Source organism: Capra hircus, chromosome 28 (assembly GCF_001704415.2).
Source record: "Capra hircus breed San Clemente chromosome 28, ASM170441v1, whole genome shotgun sequence".
Taxonomy (NCBI): domain Eukaryota; kingdom Metazoa; phylum Chordata; class Mammalia; order Artiodactyla; family Bovidae; genus Capra; species Capra hircus.
In genome coordinates this window covers 12,631,047-12,652,376 of record NC_030835.1, presented here as the reverse complement: position 1 = coordinate 12,652,376, position 21,330 = coordinate 12,631,047, and the positions used below count along the sequence as shown (strand labels likewise).

The window sequence follows — 21,330 nt, the reverse complement described above, 5'->3', positions numbered from 1 at the left end:
GGGAACGTTACACCCAGACCTCAGTTTCAAAAAGCTGGAACAGATGCCTTTCATCCAGTCCTTTCTGGAAATTTCTAAGTAGAAGTGTCCAAAGGTTTTTCACCACACACAATTGGAGAAGAGTATTACTGCCACCAGGGACAGTTTGCTTTTCCGATTCTGTTCTGCCATCCTGAAAGCATTCTCAATTCTTAATCTCAGTGGCCAATTTTGAGGCAGGGCTTCACTGGACTCAGTACATACTGAAAAGAAAATCCAAGAAGCCCAAAAGCACGTGCCATAATAAGAGCCCCTTTTATGGATCACTTGAGTTGGTAGGGGGGACTGAGCTTCCTGTTTCCTCAACACAAAATCGCCCCAGAGCCAAGCACCCTATAAAACCCAGCTATCTTTTCAGCTTCTGAAACTTTAGCACTTGTTGTTAACAAAGCTCATTATTAGAAACTGATGATATATAGCCTAGGGATATCTCACTGGTTATCTTGTTTTGTTACCTTATTTTTCCTATATTTATGGCCGTCCCCTCGTGAAAATATTTATAATTTAAAAATCTCAATGGAAAATATCTAGCTTCATACATAGTATTTGAAAACACCAGTATCTAGAAAAATACCTCACGTACAATCAGTACTTAATAAGACATCTATTGCTTGATCAATGGGCTTCCCTGGTGGCGCAGATGGTAATGAATTTGCTTGCAATGCAGGAGACTCAGGTTTCATCCCTGGGTAGGGAAGATCCCCTGGAGAAGGAAATGGAAGATCCCCTGGAGACAGAAATGGCTACCCACTCTACTATTTTTGCCTGGAGAATTCCATGGACAGAGGAGCCTGGTGGGCTATATTCCATGGGGTCACAAAGAGTTCCTGATTGATAGCTTTAAGTTAGGTACATGGCTTTCAGCCCCATCTCTGTTATGATGATGAGACTGGGGGCTAATCCGTCCATGCTATACTTTCCCATCCATTTATAAGTGAGACAAGACTGTCTCTGATATACACACGTGTGTGCACACCCACACACAAACATATACACTTCCTTCTCCCAAATTCTGGGAACAGTGACATGTATATCCAAAAAGTCCCAAGGGCATCCTTGCTGCAAGGGACTCTATTTTTATTCCACAAATGACTCATCACTGACCAGGGTCTCCCCAAAGCTTCCTTTTGTCAGGCTGTCAGGAAGAAGGACAAGAGGAATAAAAGAAGAGGCAGAGGTCACATCTCCACTCCTGTCTGCAGCCCATAAACCCCATGATGAAGCTGTACCAGTCAACACCACACCTCAGAACAGCCATGGTTGTGTTAAGCATGCGATCTCCCCCTGCATTTGGATCAAACTGTTCTGAACTCTAATCTTTCCCTCCAGCTGGCTTTCATACTGAGCTCTCAGCAGTTGCTGAATGCATGCCTGGCTGCAACTTTAGGTAAAGGACCAGAGCTGGGCAATGGGGAGACGATCCAGCCCTCTGGTGGTATAAACACACACTAGTTGCAGAAGACATAAATAAGTAACTGGGTCTGAAAGGGAATGCATCTTCTTCATTTGCCCTAAAACAATTCTTCTCTTTTTTTTTTTTTAAGCCAGAGGCCTAAAGGAGGGTCAGATAATCTGAGGTTTTCTTTTAAATTCCAGAGAGTAGTGAAAAGAGAAGAAATACTTCATTCTAATTTTGCTGAGTCGAGTACATATGGATTTATAGACACAGTTACCAGATAGTGTTTTCACAGAGGAAACAAATGAGCAGTGGGGCAACATGTACTCAAAAGTTATGTGTAACAAATTCCAAACAGGCCAGACCAATGCATTCAGCCTTGCCAACCCGCCACAGCAGAGCTGGACTCCCACCTCCTCTCTGAAATAGTACACACGCACGCACAAAAAGAAAAAGCAGGATCTTAAATTGAAAAAAACACTCAAAGCCTCATGCCAATGAGAATGAAATAAACCAATCCCAAGCACCCACCGGGCTGGGTTTGCTCTTTTCCACCTGGGATTATCTCTGTTCTTTTCCACATCCCTAACATTTCCCCCAAGATGACAGCCTGAAAGTCCAGAATTGTGTAAAAAGTCATTATTGCTTCTGCTATTCAATGGGTAATACTGTCACATCTGTATCTTTTATTTAGAAACCAAAAGATCAAGTAGAAAAGAGCCTGGCCTGGGAGGGAAGGACTTTGACTTCCGGCTCTAGTTCTGTCTGTGGTTGGTGGGGTGACCTTAAGAAGGTCACGTAGCCCTCAGTCGGTAGGAGAGGATGCTGAGGCACAGAGAACAGTGAACTCTGTTCCGGGTGAACTCTGAAGCCTCGGCAAGTTCCAGCATTTTGCTCTAAAGCTGTCTTTTGCAGCAAACCTGGAAGGTCTAGCTCCATCTTTTCCCACTCCTAATAGCCCTTGATTTTTGCCTCAGGAAATGCTGAAGATGAGCAGTTGCCTTGATGTTTCTAGCTGCTATTGCCCGTGGTACCTCTGCATCTCCTACACAGTGAGTAGCAAGCGAGAAAGCCTAGACCCTTGTACAGGGTGAAGGATGGAAGGCACAAGGTCGCTTACCCTCTCAGCATATTCTCCACCTGTCTTCTCTACCAGGCTTACAGCCCACTGATATAAAAAGGGCAATTTGCAAAAACCATGTCTGAGAATGGAGGGTTGCTATTAAGGTTAAATTGCGAACAGGACTTCCCATTGGGAGTTATTTACAGCCTCTTTGCCCCTAAGGCGTCTCCTCTCCCCCAGCCCTCTTTTTGTGGGCTGGCCCCTCCACCATCTGACACGCCATTCTTTCAACAGCTGCTGGCTCTCCTGTTGTGTTCCCTTCACAGATGTGCAGCGCTATTCTGAACATCCTGCCCTTGAACTTTCCCTACCCATAATTTTCCAAACCAAAGCCTGGCAATAAAAATGTCAGTGAGGGATGGAGAAAATTGAGGGGAGTATTTAAAAAGGAAAAGGGAAAAATAGGGAGATGCTTCACACACACAGGGATCTGTGTTGACTTCCTCCACAAAGGTTTAAATGCATGCTACGATGTCTTGAAAAGGGCACGAAGGTGGGGAGCTGGAGCCAGTTTCTCAGAACGTTACCTAGAAAGACCAGGTTCCATAAAGGAGCTGGGTCCAGAATAAATGGTGAGCTTCCTTTGTGGTGCCACAGGCTGCCCAGCTGCTCCTGCTGTGGGGATGGGGGGTGAGCTACTGGCGACAGGGAAAGTGGCATTCATGGCCCTTTACAGGTTCCAGCTACTGTTGTGGGAGTAACGTACATGGTCCTCACAGGTCTGCCAGGTGCCTGCTCGAGGTCAACACCTGTGTGTGTGATGGGCAGTAACAAGACCAGAGCTGGAGGCTAGATATCTTACATGGTTTCGAAGACCTACACAGAAACCCACTTGGAATCAAATTTTCCTAAAGTCAACCAGTTTGATGTACACACAGTGCTCTAACGAACTCTGAAGCACACAACGCAGAACTGTAACAGATTAACTCTATCCTGAAACCCTCTAAAGAGATAAAAGAAACTAATGGGGAAGCAGAGCCTCTCCGGTTATCTCCTCTTAACCTGCCAAATAACAAGCTCAGAGGCCTAGGTAAGGATGGGAAGGCAAAGGGGCTAGAAAGCCAGGGAAGAATTCAATTAGTGGGAGGGGTCTTTAAGAAACAATCAGCTTTCCTTGTTCTTTGCTAACTTGATCTTATTCCATCACAAAATGCTGCCTCGCGACTGAAAGAGAAGACATTCTTTTTTGAGCCATAGTTTAGAAAGAAATGAATCAAGGCTCAAACAGACATCAGACAGTGCATGGTCCAAACACCCCATGTCCCATTGAGGAAGCTCACAGGACCCTTGTAAGCCTGGCTGCCTTGCAGACTTGGCCCCAAAGGTGCGGAACAGGGAGATGGAGAAAGAAACAAGAAACAGATGAGTTGGCAGGACAAGGCGATGTGAACTCTCCTGTAACATCTACTGAACCCACGGAGACACTTCCACATCTGGAATTTTACTCCTTAACTTGGAAGTGAGGTGACTTTAGACGTGTGGATTCAAATCCACTAGCTACGTGGTTTCATCTGTAAAGGGAAAAAGGTCACAGTCCCCATCCTATCAAGTTCTCAGGACAATTCAATGAGACTGCACATATAATTAATTCTGAAGGCTGCTAAGTCACTTCCGTCATGTCCGACTCTGTGCAACCCCATAGACGGCAGCCCACCAGGCTCCGCCGTCCCTGGGATTCTCCAGGCAAGAACACTGGAGTGGGTTGCCATTTCCTTCTCCAATGCATGAAAGTGAAAAGTGAAAGTGAAGTCACTCAGTCATGTCTGACTCTTAGCAACCCCATGGACTGCAGCCCACCAGGCTCCTCCATCCATGGGATTTTCCAGGCAAGAGTACTGGAGTGGGGTGCCATTGCCTTCTCCGAATTCTGAAGGGCTAGCACCATACCTCAGCACACAGCCCAGGATCAGTGAATGTTCCTCCGCCCTCTCTCTCCTTTTAAGGAGAATTTCTAGGCAAAGGGATTAGAGGCCTGGCTGTGTAAAGATTCAGGTAGGTAGGTAACTAGCCAGTTCTACTAAAGCTCTGGGTATCCCCATTACATCAATGATGCCCGTGCTATTTTTAGAGACTATGAAAACAGTCTGGTCAATTTCTACTGCAGTCTAGTTTTCCCTAACCATTACCTAACCATAAGCAATTTGGCCATGTGGAAAATATTCATCGTGATCACAAAGAAGTTGTCTCGAATGAATGAACTGAATATAAAATGAATGAATAACTGAGTACAAACAACATTCTACGGACTGGGGGAAGGCCATTTTCACATCGTAACACCACTGTTTTCCTGGAATCTGGCCCTTGGATCAGATGTTCTCCAAAACACATGCCGCTGTCCCTACCCCCTGCTGCCTAACGTCCACAACCCTCCGGAACAGCACTTCTGACACCAGAAGCAGAGAGCAAAGACCGATGAAATCAGCAGGTGCCCCCCACTGTGCACCAGCCATTCTGGAACAGATAAAGTCATTAAGGAAAATTTTAACAATGCATAACCTTTCAGCCTTACTCTGCTCACGGCAGGTAGCCTGCCTTTTTAGAGACACAAGCCAGCAGTGAAGTTACCAGTGAGCAGGACTTGACCTTCATTTTCAGTGTGTGCAACGTTAAATATTCATAATCCACCTAACTGCAACGCAAGAAGTAGTGGAGTTTACACACGAATCGAAGGAATAAATACCTTCACACCGGTTGTGTCATCTTCCCAAGAATGCTCTTGGAAAAAATGCAAATACCCAGGCCCCTGAGTCTCAGCCTCAGTTCCCTTGGAATTCTAGAAGCAGCAGGAACTTATACATTATGCACTCCGTGGATCCTGCCCTCACACTGACATCTTTGGGTCTTTTTTTTTTTTTTTTAGAGAGAAGAATTACTGTTCCCATGTCAAAGGGAGGAACTAGACAGGGATGGGACCAGCAACAGTGACATTATCACCCATGGGAGGTCTAGGGGCACTTTTGACTACGTTGTGCAATTTTTTAAAAAATCTTTGCTTCACAGATGATCAGAGTGTGTAGGAGTAAAAGGGATGTGGGTATGGAGAGACATCAGAATTAGGAGCTGAAGCGCCTTAAATCAGGTACCTTTTAAAAAATGAAAGTCATTAACAGAGTCAATCCTAAGAGTGCTCATCACAAGGAAGAAAAATGGTTTTTCTTTAATTTTGTATCTATATGAGATAATGGGTGTTCACTAAACTTATTGGGGGTAACTGTTTAATGACATACATTAAGTCAAATCATTATGCTGTATACCTTAACTTACACAGGGCTGTGTGTCAATCATACCTCAATAACACTAGGAGGAGAAAAAGAAGGAAAAAGAAATGGAGTTCTCTGGGACAGTATCTGCCTCGTGTGGCCATTTAATGTTTTGAGGGGAGGTGCAATTACTGTGTGCAATGGGCTTAATGCTTCTCTGTGTCTGTTCAGGAACTGACATCTGTGTCCATCCAATCATTGGGTGGAACATCTCCCTCTGCTTGGGTGGTTTCTTAAGAGACTGTTGCTGGGGTAATGAAACATCTTAACACAGTTTCATGTATAATTCTCTTTGGCTTTTCAGACCAGGAGCTCTGAGCACAATCTGTCCCAAGCAGATAGTAATCACTTGAGGCTGCACAAGTGATTCTCCTGTGGTGACCACTCTAAGAAAATTACACTTAAAGAAGGGCTTCCCAGACCCCTGAGTGAAAAAGACCTGTTTGAGGCTCCATCTTGGCTTAACAATGGAAAAAGAAAGAAGTGTAGAAGTCATCTTTGGAAATGACTTACCCACTGCTTCTTGATGGTGCTTACTGCTTTGAAAGGTTAAGAAGATCATAAACCCACCAATGACGACATTTATCTGAACTGCCTGTTTATTCATACCACCTGCACTGACGGTCCTGCCTTGACACCGAGTCAGCCACGATGACCAGTGGAGCCTGATTTCTATGTTAATGTGTATTTCTTGCATGATTTAAAGGGCCAGGTGCAGAGACCCACACATCTTGAACTTGAGCATCCCCCAACATTTTGGTTAAAACTCACTCAGACAAGCCATTTTATGGACCATTCATTGTCTCCCCAATTAGGTTCACACAAGGGAAAGCCTATGCATTGTCTTTCATTTACTTGAAGGCTATAATAAATGCTATAACTGAAATTCATCTGAAGAATACGAGGCACTTTTTTCCAGGGTGATGATTTAGCGTAACTTCCAAGAGATGCTTAAAGCTCTCTTTCCAAGATGCCCAGATGGCCAGCCAAACCATGAGTATGTAAAACTGGTGACAGTTTTGAATGAAAGGGATGCATTTTAAGAATTTATATTCTGCTTTCTTACTCGCTTTTCATTTGCATCTTATATGTGGATAGAACTTTTTATCTTGCTTACTATGCTTAATTATAATTTGTCTAATGGACTTTCTTTTTATTCTTGGGAATGAATCTGTGGCTTATCATGGAGGTTACCTTATAGCTTCTGCTTTAATTCATCCCCCTACTTACAGGGAGCATCTTTGCTGACTTTCCCCAGGAAGAGTAGACCCTTGGTATCGACTATACTGATGAGGTCACCCATAGACAGACTCCTGAGGTTCGACTTCAGAACCCGATGCAGTAATTCCAATGAAAAGTAGAAAGGGCTACACAAATAAACATTAGACCGTCTTATAAACAAAGCCTCGCTATGCCAACCACACAGTTTAGTGACAGAAGAAAGACTGAAGTTAGGATGAGGCTAAAACAGTCCCCAGGGAGAGTGAGGACGGTCTTGGTTCTAAGATTCTTGGCACTTTCGCTTGGAAAAACTGAGCACAGAACCAGAGGTCTATCCATGGAATAGACTCTTTGCAAGTCCATGAAGAAAACCAGAACCAGAGAGGGTTCCCAGGGCTGGCTTTCCCAGGCTCAGCAGAATCACAGCTAAATCCAAAGGAGACTGAGGTGGTGCAGGGGGCATCCAGGAAAGAGGGCTTTGCCTTGGGGAATTCTATTCCCTTCTATCCTTTCACATGGAGCTGAGAACAACACACCCAACAGAGCCAAAGACCACTCCACAGTGGACACTGTTAAAAAGGACACAGTTCAAATCAATTTTACAAGAGCATTTTATTTCTGAGAAATACAGAGGAGCCAAAAAGGAGAGACAAGGAAAGAAGGCGCCAAGGTCCTTCTGACCGATCACCCCATTCCCTTCCACGTAAGGGTCTGCCTGCCTGGGGCTCACAGACTACAAGCCTGAAACTGTTTCCTGAGCCCTGGCACGGAAGCTGACACAGGGTGCACTCCAAGACTTTTGAGAACACTCCTCAGCCCTGAGGGAGAAAATGCAGAAATAAGACAAGCGGCTCTAGAGGATATTCGGTTCAATTCAAATATGATCCAGAATTCTGAAGAGGAGATATTTAAATGAGGCTTACCTTCAATGACATACCAGTTGGAGTTTTCCAAACTTAAAAAGCTCTTCTCTTTCTTGGCCAGGAAGAGCTGATGGAAAAGTGCATGGAATCTCAATCCTGGAGAACATTTAAGAGTCCACCTGCAGTGGGCGAGGGCAGTCCAGCCTTGTGCATGTAGATGGGCTTAGGACTGCTGATACTCCAGGTATGGCCAATTCCCAGAGACAGGTGATGAGAGGAGATGTTTTCTTTATCTTCCCTGACATGATTTTGGCTCAGCACCCAAATGCACAAAATCCTTTGGCTGGTGACCAGTAACTCTGAGAAATTCAGAGTTTAGGCATGCATGAAATTACTACCATCCCGAGCCACAGAAAAAGAACACTAAGCTCAGAATTCAGGCACACCAGGCTCTGAGCCAAAAGGGACACCAAGTAGGTTTCCTCAGATCAAACTCTAGCACCGAGGCGTACTAGGCTGAGAGTTCAGGGAATCAAAAACACTCTCACAGTGGACAATGCAGACAAAGAGCCTAAGGCCACCATCAGGTGTCAGGCTCATGTCCCCACAGAAGGGAGTCAAACCAGCTCAGCTCCAGTTTCCCAGATGCTGTCAATTTCAAGCCTGCAACGGAACAATTGCAACAAATGACGTACCAGTGGGAGTGGGGGCGACACCTGCAGGAACCAGGGCAGAACTGGCCACCACTGAGCAGCTTTGCTCAGCGCCCTCTTCTGCCTCAAACAAAACCTTTTCTCTGTGTGACACAGACAGACCCCACCCAGAGCACCAGTCCCCTCAGCTGGCATCCCAGGCGTCTGCATGAGCGTCCACTCTAGGAATTCTCAGATAGCCATGGGCCTCCACTCTGGGAGTTAACACAAACTCCTCTGTCCCGTCTCCTTACCTTCACAGGTCAAGAAGCACCAGCCAGCGATGCTTCAGTTGAATATTCAACTACCAGTGCAAAGGATGGCATCATGCTTTCTAAGCTGACCTCCAAGAAGAGTAAGGCATTGGCAACCCTAATAAGGAAAGGATTCTAAACCGCCACGGCAAGCATGGCTCATGCCCTCACTGGTTGGACACCATGACCCTCTCAGAGGTTGCAAATTCACATCAGAGCCCTCTTGACTTCTTTCCACCTTCAGCGCAAATACTGCACCAGGAAACAGCTATTTTAAAAGCAGTAACAGCCAGCGAAAAAGCTTGATGACCCCAGATTCCTCTCTCACCCTCCTAGGACAGTATAATCAAAGTAATCTTTCTCATGAGAGCTTGCTTTCCCGTTCAGAAAATTAACACAGACAGCCCTGCCTTCCTCCAAAAGTCTTCCACACTCAAGGAGGCTTTTCCAAAGGCTGGTGTTAAAGATCAGTGTAAAAGTTTGTGATTGTTTTAGAAAAGAGGGCAAGAAAACATATTGAATACTCACTTTGACGAATCTATGAAGTATATTACAAGTGCACCAATGCTGAGAGCAAAGACTAAGACAACCTGCAAAAGAAGAGAAAAACGCCGTCACTTAAGAGCTGACCGCTGGGATGTTTACTTATTTATTTTGTGGAGCACCCACCTGCAGCTTGGAAACATGGTGCTTTCGGGAGCCTGCTTAGCAATGTCGTCCCCTTGCTGCACCCACAGACCAACCCCCTTGCTGTTGGCTCCTCACATCACAGTGGAGAGCAACCTCGCTGCTGGCCAACAGAGGTCAGGGCAGACTTCTGTATCCCCTGGCACCAGGTTTTATCTGGCCCTGTTATCTCAGAGTCCGACTTCTCCACAGCTGAAGTCAACAGACCTCAGTGGGAAAAGAGCAGGTAAAAACAACTGCAGTGATACAGTTTTTCCTATTATATGTAACCTAGGCCCCAAAGGAAATCAAAGATAGGGATATCAACTTTTAACAGCTTTGCTGAGATAATCTGCATACCATAAACACTCCCATTTTAAGTGTACAATTCAATAACTTTGAGTAAATTTACCAAGTTGTGCAGCCAGTATTTCATCCACTTTCAGAACATTTTCAACAGCCCAGAAAGATCCCTCATGTCCATTACATTTAATACCTGTTCCTACCCCCAATCCTAAGTGAAGTGAAAGTGTTAGTCACTTAGTCGTGTCCGACTCTGCAACCCCATGATTTGTCCATGGAATTCATTAGGCAAGAATACTATAGTGGGTTGCCATGGCTTTCTCCAGGGGATCTTCCCAACTCGGGCGTCAAACACGGGCCTACTGCATTGCAGGCAGAGTCCTTATCATCTGAGCTACCAGGGAAGCCCAATCCCTAACAAACAATAATTTACTAACAAAAAAAAAATAATAACAATTTACTGACTCACTTTCAGTTTCTATACAAGAAATTTTAATCAAAAAGCACAAATTTGGTGTCTGTACAAATGTATATACATGCGTGCTCGTATGCATGCATATTTATATCCACTGCCTCTGTGTGTGTGTGTGTGTGTGTATGCGCGCGCGCGTGGTTATACGACTTCTCAAGTGTCCTGGAGATAGTTTAAGTGCAGGAAGCCAACTTAGGTAATATGATCGGCCAGGTATATGACAATCCTTGTTCTTCTTTATACTTTTCACTCAAAATTAATCACCATGGATTCAAAAGACGGTTTTGGCATCTCCTTCAAAGAATACCTGTCACGCTAAAGTCTATCAAATGAATATGTAGCAGATGAGGCTGATGCTGATGCTTCTGTCCTCACTCAACATTCCAATTTATTTATTCTTTCATAAAGGAGACTAGGAGTGCAACTAAAAGGATGTACAAAAATAAAAAAGATGCCAAGAGCCAAGAATGAAGTTTGAGAACAAAAAATAAACAACACCATCACATACAATGCCTGAGGCGGGGGTGGGGGTGGCCTGTAAAATAAGTACCTGGCAGATGTGCTGATGTCCTAAAGGGACTGTGGGGTGAAGGGTGTCAAGAGGTGTCGGCCTCCTCAGCCTATCTACAAACTGACATCCCCGTAGCATTAGCAGGTGGATGGATGTGAATCTAGGTTTACATGATGATGAAACATAATTGAGTCATGTGTGTGTGTGTGCACGTATGCATGTGTCAAATAGGCTGATAGAAACTGAACTCTGCATACATATTCACTTAAAACATTATAAAGTTTTGTGGAGCTATGTCCATTCATTCCATGGATGGTGGGCTACAAAGCAGACAACTGACAGCTGAAACAACCAGACGTTATAAAAGGACTGCGTACTTTCACAGCATCTGACGAATTCTCCTTAGGAAAGGAAGCATTTAAATAATACACTACTGGGGCTATCTTTATTCTTCCATTTTGTTTTCAAAACTAAAACAGGCTCCAGTTGAATTGAAGGAAACTCCTGCAGTCTGTCAGTAATGACCCACGGCCCAGGGCTAATCCCCCTGCCCCGCCCTCGCTCCGCCCCGCCCCTGCCAGCAGACTCACTTCAGTCCCCTCACACATTGATTCATTCATTCCTTGCACGGTTGTACATAAAAACAAAAACACCAACGGGCCTCTGCTCTTCCCTCTATTATCCGAATGAGGCAGCGAATCAAATAGCTTAAGATTAATTTTGATCTGTGCTGCTATTTCAGAGACATAAGCAGTTAGTTCCGGGCCCTGACCTCATTCTCATAATGCTGCAAAGAGAAGGGGCGTGACCACATGAGAGGGAAAGGCCCTGCTCTTCATTCATAAACAGTTGACGCAAGACTAATTTCTATCAATTTTTCTGTGCTTGTGTGTGTGCGTGTGTGTGTGTGTGCGCACCTATGAGTGCAGAGCTTCTGTCAGAGTGGCTGTCCAGGCCTAGGCCATTAAAGCTGGAGAGAGGATGAGGGGAAAGGATGGGAGACACAGGAAGAGAGGAAGGAAAGAGGAAAGAAAAAGGAAAGGATAAAATTCTCGCAAGTCGTTATCTACATCATTCTGAAATAAGCTCAATATCTAAGCTCTCCTGCAATGGTGATGACTTCCCAGCATCAGGGCAGAGGAGGTGGGGACAAAGTAGCCGACACTAATGTATCCAAGATACCCCAGCTTGGCCTCTGTGATGTGGAAAATGTGTAGCTTATTTAAGCAAATCAGCCAGTGAGTGACTGGAGGGGAGCACTCTTCCTAACCTCTTCATATGCAAACTCAAGTATCAGCATTGCTGTTAGGATCAGGGAGAGAGAAAAATTCAAAAGCTCCCAGGAGCTGAAGATTCTGAGAAGTGGACCTATTCCTGCGTCCACATGTTCAGCAGGAAGGCTTTAAGACTTTCTCTCAATGAGGTTCTGGGTGTCCAAACTGCCCCACCCTGCCATCCCCCACCCACCTGCCTCCAGATACAGGTGGGGGGAGGATCTGCTTCTCTCTGATCAATTGCCTCTATTGAGGCAACCAAGCATGCAATTTTCAAACTTGCTAAGTGGCTCTTTGTCAGGCTTGATTACACTGTCATCCCAGATCCAGGTGCTGCAGAAAAGGAATCAACCCTTTGGATGTGGCCATGAAAACAGGAACCCAACAGAGATGAATCTTCACCAGGGCTCCAGCAAAGGGCTAGTTCTCTCGCGCATCTTTCATTGTCTGAGAACCCTACTCTAAATATGAAAAAATTCAGTCCAACTACACAAAATGACTAGATTTTAGCCTAAGTGGTAATGGTTATGTTAGAGAGTACACCCAAATATTCATCTAGGTATTTATTTCACATTTGCTATGCATAAGGCCTTAGGAAAAATGAAAGATGCCCACTTAGAGTCACAAAATAATGCTCTTTTTCTGGAGAAACACTTAAATAGATGAATCCTAGGCTATTTTGTAAGTCAGGAAGCAACAGTTCAGACATGGAACAACAGACTGGTTCCAAATAGGAAAAGGAGTACGTCAAGGCTGTATATCATCACCCTGCTTATTTAAGTTATATGCAGAGTACATCATGAGAAACACTGGGCTGGAGGAAGCACAAGCTGGAGTCAAGATTGCTGAGAGAAATATCAATAACCTCAGATATGCAGGTGATACCACGCTTTTGGCAGAAAGTTAAGAACTAAAGAGCCTCTTGATAAAAGTGAAAGAGGAGAGTGAAAAAGTTGGCTTAAAGCTCAACATTCAGAAAACGAAGATCATGGTATCTGGTCCCATCACTTCATGGCAAATAGATGGGGAAACAGTGGAAACAATGGCTGACTTTATTTTTCTGGCCTCCAAAATCACTGCAGATGGTGACTGCAGCCATGAAATCAAAAGATGCTTACTCCTTGGAAGGAAAGTTATGACCAACCTAGATAGCATATTCAAAAGCAGAGACATTACTTTGCCAACAAAGGTCCATCTAGTCAAGGCTATGGTTTTTCCAGTAGTCATGTGTGGATGTGAAAGTTGGACTATAAAGAAAGCTGAGCACCAAAGAAGTGATGCTTTTGAACTGTGTGTTGGAGAAGACTCTTGAGAGTCCCTTGAACTGCAAGGAGATCCAACCAGTCCATCCTAAAGGAGACCAGTCCTGGGTGTTCGTTGGAAGGACTGATGTTGAAGCTGAAACTCCAATACTTTGGCCACCTCATGCGAAGAGCTGACTCATTTGAAAAGACCCTGATGTTGGGAAAGATTAAGCGCAGGAGGAGAAGGGGACGACAGAGGATGAAATGGTTGGATGGCAACGCCAACTCGATGGACATGGGTTTGGGTAGACTCCGGGAGATGGTGATGGACAGGGAGGCGGGGGTCACAAAGAGTCGGACACGACTGAGCGACTGAACTGAACTGAGGCTACTCTGCAATTAGTGCTCAACTGTACGGTATATGTAGAGTCAATATATAGTAAGATATTGAGTAGGTGGTCCATACATAAATGGAGTAGCTAGGGAAGGGAAACAATAGGAGTTCTTGTCTCAACAGACAGTTCTTTCTCAAAGCTTCCCTTCTTCCGACATGTTATGGCTACTTTAGTATCTCTTCAGTGATGAGGAGGGCTGATGGGAATTCCTCCATGAACTTCTATAGTTCCAGGGACCAGGGCCCTGCAGCCCAAGGGACGTGGTAAGATGAGACCAAGAAAAGCACAAACATTGATATCAGAAAACACTTGCCCTTCAGCAGCTGAGTCACAGAACACTCCTTACAGTGAGCACGCACTTCACAGAGAACCATCCCAAACAAGAGTGTGTGGACACAGCCTGACACACGGGATGAGGCGAGTTGTCCCTCTCAGCATAGCTTACGCCTGCCACGAGAGCCCGATCAGCCTTCCTAACTTTTCAGGCTGCAGTCACCAAATCACCTGGACTACCTTGTGTAGTGCTAATTGCTGTATTCTTAGGTTTACTGCAAACACCCATATGCTGTGTTGTGGTAGAGTCCTGAGTGATATTTACATAGCACCAGATTCCTAAAAACAAAAGCGGTCTGATAAATGTCACCGGAACAATGGTGCCCGTGAGTCATCTATTTTCAAAATTCCAAGATCAAACATGACGTGTGTTTGCACAGAAGAACGCTAGGAACATACACAAAGAGTGTACTAAAAGAATGTCTATCCCCTAACACCTGACCCCAGGAGTCTGATGATCCATGGGGAGCAAAGAGATGGAAGCCACAGCCATTTTCATGGTGGAAATTCTAGCGGGCCCTGATGACCTTCCAAATGTCTCAGGAAGTGCAGAACAATGCAAAGCAGTATGACAAAGCACGTGAATATCCTCTCAGGTCACCAGAACTCCCCAAGGAAAAGACAGGCCCATGGGTGTGGTATGGAGGAGAATGAAGCTGGAAAGCTGGCTCTTCAGATACGTTGTCTGTTCTTGAACCTGGTTTTCAAGCTGTCAGGTTTAGGCCCAAAAGCTTTGAATCCACATCTGAGGCTACACAGGCCTTCAGACATGGATTTGGAGCAGAGTTTCAGGAAGGTGGCTGCCACTCCAATCTGATCACCCAAGGAGCTTTCCTTGAAACAGAGATGCCCTTACCTCACCTGGGGAACAGAGGGTTGATAGCTGAGGGGAGGAGAAAACTGGGTATCTCTATTTTTAACAAGCTCCTCCAGTGAATCTGATGTGTGGCTAAGAATGGGAGTCATTGAATTAAACCCATTAGGGAAAATCACTTAGCTCAAGTCAGAGATTAATTTACAAATGTCCCCTTAAACAACTGGCCCATTAGAACATATGTATGAGGCCTGCAGGCTTTGAGAATCGTGCAAGGAGTACTCTAAAAAGTACAGAGAGGAGAAGGCATTAATTCTCTCCTGAGCAGCTTTTACACATTCTGCTCAGCTCATGGCAGAACAAATGACCCTAATTAATGATTCTGCATGTCTGATAGGGGCCTAGCCAGCTACTGGCAGCAGCGACCCCTCAGAGAATGAACAATTTTCGATATAGGATCCCAAAGGCACATTACTTTTTTTTTATTATTATTGAGATATAATTCATACACAATAAAATTCACTGTATGTTAAAAAAAAAAGACGTAAGGACTTCCAAAGCAAAACAATCTGGGGACGGTTTGTTTATGAGGATAACATCATTCTAGCATCCAAATTATAATGTTTGGTCTGGCGAATTTAACAACCCTACAATCAACCTTTATTGAACTCCTCTACAGAAGGCCCAGAGGGAGAGAGAGGGATACAGAAAACCGAAATTGCTAAGTCAGGCCTGATCTTTGCCCTCAAGGATCATGGAATCCAGAAGTTTAAATTGCTCAGGAGTCCTTGTGAATTTTGTAAATGCAACACATATAAATAGACCCTTTTGCAATGTCCAAGGAAGGGGAGGGTGGCTAGAAGTAACACCACTGCCAACTCCCACAGTGAAACGGGAAGAAGGGAATGGAAAACCAACGAGGAGGGAGAATTCCTGACATTCCAGGCCCACTTGGCTGGCCCGGGGAAGGACAGGCACCAGCTGTATTGGGTGTTTGGCACAGGACTCCAGTCAGGAGACCCTCCTGGGTTTGAATCTCAACTCTGCCACAACAAGCAACACACTCTTCAGCATATCATACAACGTCCCTGGGACTCAGCTTTCCAATCTGTGAAATGGTGGGATCGCAACAGCTGTATCCAATGGGGACCTTGATAGGTTACTCTAGATGGTGAAAGAATGAAAAACATTTGGCTTGAAAAGGTGGAGCTCTTTTATGCCAACTGCATGTCCTTTGTGCCTAATTATAATTCAGCATGATGTCAACAGTGTGTGACACTGATCTGTGTCAGAGAGGCTTGCTTCCTTCAAAACACCACAAGCGAGGACTCCACGGACACGCAGGTTCAGAGTCTGCATTTCCAATAGCACGGTTAGTTGTCCCTGTAGCTTTTCCTACCACAAAACTAACATCCTAGAGCCAGCCTCTGCCATCTCCTGGCTCTGCCACCTTCATGCCCAACCCTGCCATTGTTACAGGGCACTGAGTGGTGGTTTGCTGCAGCCCCTCTCCTCCTGCCTCTGTGATTCTCTAGAAACTCGTTTCTGCCAGTTTTACCCAAAGAAGCTCACACCCTGAGTCTCAATGTTTTCTCAAGGGAGAGGGGGATGGATTTCTTTTTCATCACTGTCTGGCAAGATTAGGAGTATATTTTTCTCATCCCAGAACTATTAGTGGTTCTCAGTAGAAGACATCATCTTGCGACCAAAAAAGGTGTTTTTGTTATTTTAAATAACAAAAGATTTGTCAAGTACAAAACCAATATTTTGACAGTGCCAGTTAAACAGCTGAAGAGCCCCCTAAGTTTCCAACCTAACATTCTGGCACATTACATCAGACTCATGCAAGTGCTTACACAAAAATGCCATAAATGGGTTCACTGGAAACCAAGACTCCAAACAATGGCTGAAGCATAGACGTAGTCAAGATCAAAGATAGGAAGGAGGAAAAGAAAGCTTTCAGGAGTTGGTAATTAGAATTACAGCATTAAAATAAAATACATGGGACTGCCAGATAAGAGTGAAACTGTGATTTATTCAAATGTAAGGAAACCTAGTAAAAACACCTGTGATTTTTGAGGGGATTCAAAGGTGGTGTCTCAAAAAATGCAATACATGAAGTGTAGAATGAACTGGATTTTCAGGACACATAATGGAAAATTCCAAAGGCCTCCCTCAATTACTGCAAACGACTTTCACAGCTTTTGGTATGAAGAAAAACATCCTTGGCACAGCTTAGAAGACCCTGAAAACTGACCATTTTCCTCCTCTCTGACTTTATCTCATACGCTTCCCCTTTCTAAACTCCAATTAATAGAAACTTGAGTTCTTATTCACACATGCACACACACACACCCCAAGCAAAGGGTCTTTGCACAGGTACTCTCTTTCTCCTGGAAGACTTACTTCCGCTCAGGCTATTCCTCATTCAGATCTCAACTCCACTGCCACTTCCCTGCTCACATAAGGGGAGACGGTCTGCATGAGTACAGTCTGTACCTGGTGGCACTTATCACAGGGGCAATCTGAAATTGTATGTTTCTTTGTGTAATCATTTGATTAACTCCTCTCTCCTCTACTGGAATGCAAATTCTATGAAGACAGGGTCCATATCCATTTGTACTCATGACTAAATTTCCAGGAGCCAACAAAGCATCTCAATCAACATTTGTTCAATAAAGCAGCACAGGGAGAAAAGACTGAAGAATGAGCTGGAGACTGGGTGCAGTGAAAGCGAAAGAAAGCCAGAAGATAGGAACCCTCACCTAGTGGGACTCCAGAATTTAAAGTCCTCCCTGCAATGGCAGCGTGTGGGAGCCCTGCTGAAGGGGAGTGGGGCTGAACAGCATTGCAGCAAGGAGGTGATCTGGGATGCCCAGGAGCCAGCTATGACATTCAAGTGCACAGACTGGAAGGTGATGGCCAGAGGGACCTGGAGGTAGGTAGATGGCAGCAGTAGGGAGAGTGAACAGAATGAGGATTTAGTCAGATGGCCGGGACCTCAAGAGAAAAGGTTTGAACAGCATGGAAGAGGCAGTGGAGGACCAGAGTGTCCAGTGATTCCTGGGCTATAAAGAAACAAGCCATCTCCACACAGAAAAGTGGGGGACACTACAACTCCAGGGAAATCCAGTTTGTTAGGAGTGTTACATGAAGAGGCTAAGAATTAAGATTAAGGCAAGGATTAGGAAGGAACCCTGCAGAAACAAAGGGTAGCCCATGTCCTGAGGAGGTGTGATACGGAATAATATCAATGTACAAATGGCGTTAGTCACTCAGTCATGTCCGACTCTTTGTGAAGCCATGGACCGTAGGCCACTAGGCTCACCTGTCCATGGAATTCTCCCGGCAAGAATACTGGAGTAGGTGGCCATTTCCATCTCCAGGAGATCTTCCCAAGCCAGGGATCGAACATGGCTTTCCCACACTGCAGGCAGACTCTTTACCCACTTAGCCACTAGGGAAGCCTTGTCCGTGAATATATGTGCATGTACTGCGTTCTAAAAATCACCGTGGACAGTGACTGCAGCCATGAAATTAAAAGACATTTATTCCTTGGGAGAAAAGCAATGACAAACCTAGACAGAATATTAAAAAGCAGAGACATTACTTTGCCGACAAAGGTCCATATAGTCAAAGCTATTGGTTTTTCCAGTAGTCATGTATGGATGTGAGAGTTGGACCATAAAAAAGGCTGAGTACCGAAGAATTGATACTTTTAACACATGGTGCTGGAGAAGATTTTTGAGAGTCTCTTGGACAGCAAGGAGATCAAACGAGTCAATCCTAAAGGAAATCAACCTTGAATATTCACTGGAAGAACTGACGCTGAAGCTCCCATACTTTGGCCACAGATGCGAAGAGCCGACTCATTGGAAAAGACCCAGATGCTGGGAAAGATTGAATGCAGAAGGAGAAGGGGGCGACAGAAGATGAGATGGTTGGATGGCATCAATGATCAACGGACATGCGTTTAGCAAATTCCAGGAGACAGTGAAAGAGAGGGAAGACTGGAATGCTGCCGTCCATGGAATCGCAAAGAGTCGGACACGACTTAGCAACTGAACAATGCCAACAATGTACACATACACAAACACACATAAGCAAATTGCAAAGAATCCAGAGACAAAGGGACAGTCCACAGATCAGTCACAAATGCTGGATCTCTACCAATATTAATTAAGCAACTACATTCCCAGCAACGTGTCTCTGTCCATTTTCATATTAGGTAGTCATTTCAAAACGACTGTAGATACAGAGAAGCCCTGGACAATAATAGGGTTCCTTCTCAGTGTAAGCTAAGAACACATTTAATATAAACTATGTGTCTGCTGGAAAACAGACAAATTAAGTACAATAGTGGGTTTTCTAGAGAGGGTGGAGGAGAAATTGATTAATACAGTAGTATAGAGGGGCTGGGTTCTCCTTGGTTTGCTATGTTCTTCAAAGAAGAATCTGGAATGTAAGTGATAAGTCAACTGCCTCCTCTCTTCTGCTCTGAGGATCCATGTTGGGGGCCAGTTCTGTGAACTTATGGAGGTTAGTGTCCTCAGCTGTCACAGGAGGATCATCTGTCTTATATCCTGGATTTTACTGACCATACTCATCTCATTCTGTGCAACTTAAAAATACAGAAGAGTTCAATGTGTTCCTCTAAGGTCTAAATCTATTACAATTGAAACAAGAAACTGAAATGATGGAAAGCAATAGTAACAATAAGACAGAAAAGTTTCCCTAAACTGTCTTCTTCCTGAGAGTTGAGGTTTAATGACATTGAAACTTTAGGTCACTGCATCATAAAATTCAAAAGGTTGATTTCTGCATATTTTTACCAATGGCATTAAAACTGATGTCTTAACAAACAGGACAAAAATCTTCCATTCGAGGCCTAAACTTTGAAAGAGCTTTCCTGTCTAATCACTGGAAAATCCAAGGGAAAACCTTCCATCTGCTTGTGGAGTTTCCAATTTTGCAGCTAATGAGCTTTTTAAAAAATTGTTTGGCTTAAAAGCATGTGAGTTTGGCCAATTGGACTGTTAATTTAATTAGGTGTACAGGATGAGAAAACCTCTGGGGCACTATCAGGTCACCAGTTGCCACTTATTGTCACCAAAGACTAAATTTATGGCCATCATGCGAAGAGTTGACTCATTGGAAAAGACCCTGATGCTGGGAGGGATTGGGACAGGAGGAGAAGTGGACGACAGAGGATGAGATGGCTGGATGGCATCACCATCTTGAAGCATATGAATCTGAGTGAACTCCGGGAGTTGGTGATGGACAGGGAGGCCTGGCGTGCTGCGATTCATGGGGTCACAAAGAGTCGGACACGACTGAGTGACTGAACTGAACTTGCCCAACTTTTCAAATTTTGCCAGTTTTTATGGTATATTAAAGACAAAAATAGAAATGAAAGCAGGGACTCTAACAGATACCTGTACACTCAAGTTCATAGCAGACAAAAGGTAGAAGCATGCAAGTGTCCACTGATAGATGAATGGATAAACATGATGAGATCTATGCATACAACAGAATGTTATTCAGTCTTAAAAAGGAAGGAAATTCTAGGGGACTTCCCTTCTGGTGCAGTGGTCAAGATTCCATGCTTCCAATGCAGGAGGCATGGGTTTGATCCCTGGTCAGGGAAATAAGATCCCACATGCTGGGCAGCACAACCAAAAAATTTTTTTAAAAAAGAAAGCACAAAGCAGCAATTTATAGCCATAGCTGATTATTATGGAACACTGCATATATTGGAAATTCGTTGGACATTAAGTCACCCTTCAACCAATGAGGTATCAAGCATAAGCCACTACTTTGAAAGAGAAGTCAAACATCTGGAATACGTAGAACAGCGCAGAAAAATTCGTGAACAGGAAGAGAGAGAAATGGAGCTGGAACTGGAGAAGAAAAAAGTCAAACGTTTCAGAAGTCAAAAGAACAATTGGAGGCTGAGTTGAAAATGGACTACGAGAGTTATTTGGGACTGGAGAAGAACATCCTCAGCAATCTGGGTCTAAGCAAATAGAAAGAATCAATGTCATACATGGAATTAATATAGAAAAGTTTTCTGTAGAGGTGTTTTGGGGGTCTCTTGGACTTTTCTTTTTGCTCACTATTTTTCATGTAAGGTGAACTAGCGAACTAAACATTAAAAAGATTTACTTGCACATATTAAAAAAAAAAAAAAAGCAAATTCTTGCACATGTTACAACCTGGATAACAATTGAGGACATTCTGCCAAGTGAAATAAGCCAAACACAGAAGGACAAATTCTGCATGATTCCACTTATCTGAGGTACCTAGAATAGTCAGATTCACAGAGACAGAACTGGGATGACAGTTGCCAGGACCTAGAGGGGGTGGGGATGGATATACGTGGTTTAGTGTGTATAGAGTTTCTGTTTGTTCTTCTGTAAAGGGCTGAATAGTCAATATTTTAGGTCAGCAGGCTACATGATCTCTTTTAC

The 21,330-nt window shown here is 44.2% G+C and overlaps 1 protein-coding gene across 30 annotated transcripts in view; it reads right to left on the bottom strand.

Annotated features, from left to right (window-relative positions):
- Window positions 1-21,330, bottom strand: part of KCNMA1 (potassium calcium-activated channel subfamily M alpha 1) — a 768,728-nt gene that overhangs the window by 375,801 nt on the left and 371,597 nt on the right. For all 30 annotated transcript variants that reach the window (XM_018042414.1, XM_018042412.1, XM_018042422.1 and 27 more), the window contains exon 3: window positions 9,377-9,438. In XM_018042414.1, coding sequence (XP_017897903.1) covers window positions 9,377-9,438 — 62 coding nt within the window. The remainder of the gene's footprint in view (window positions 1-9,376; window positions 9,439-21,330) is intronic.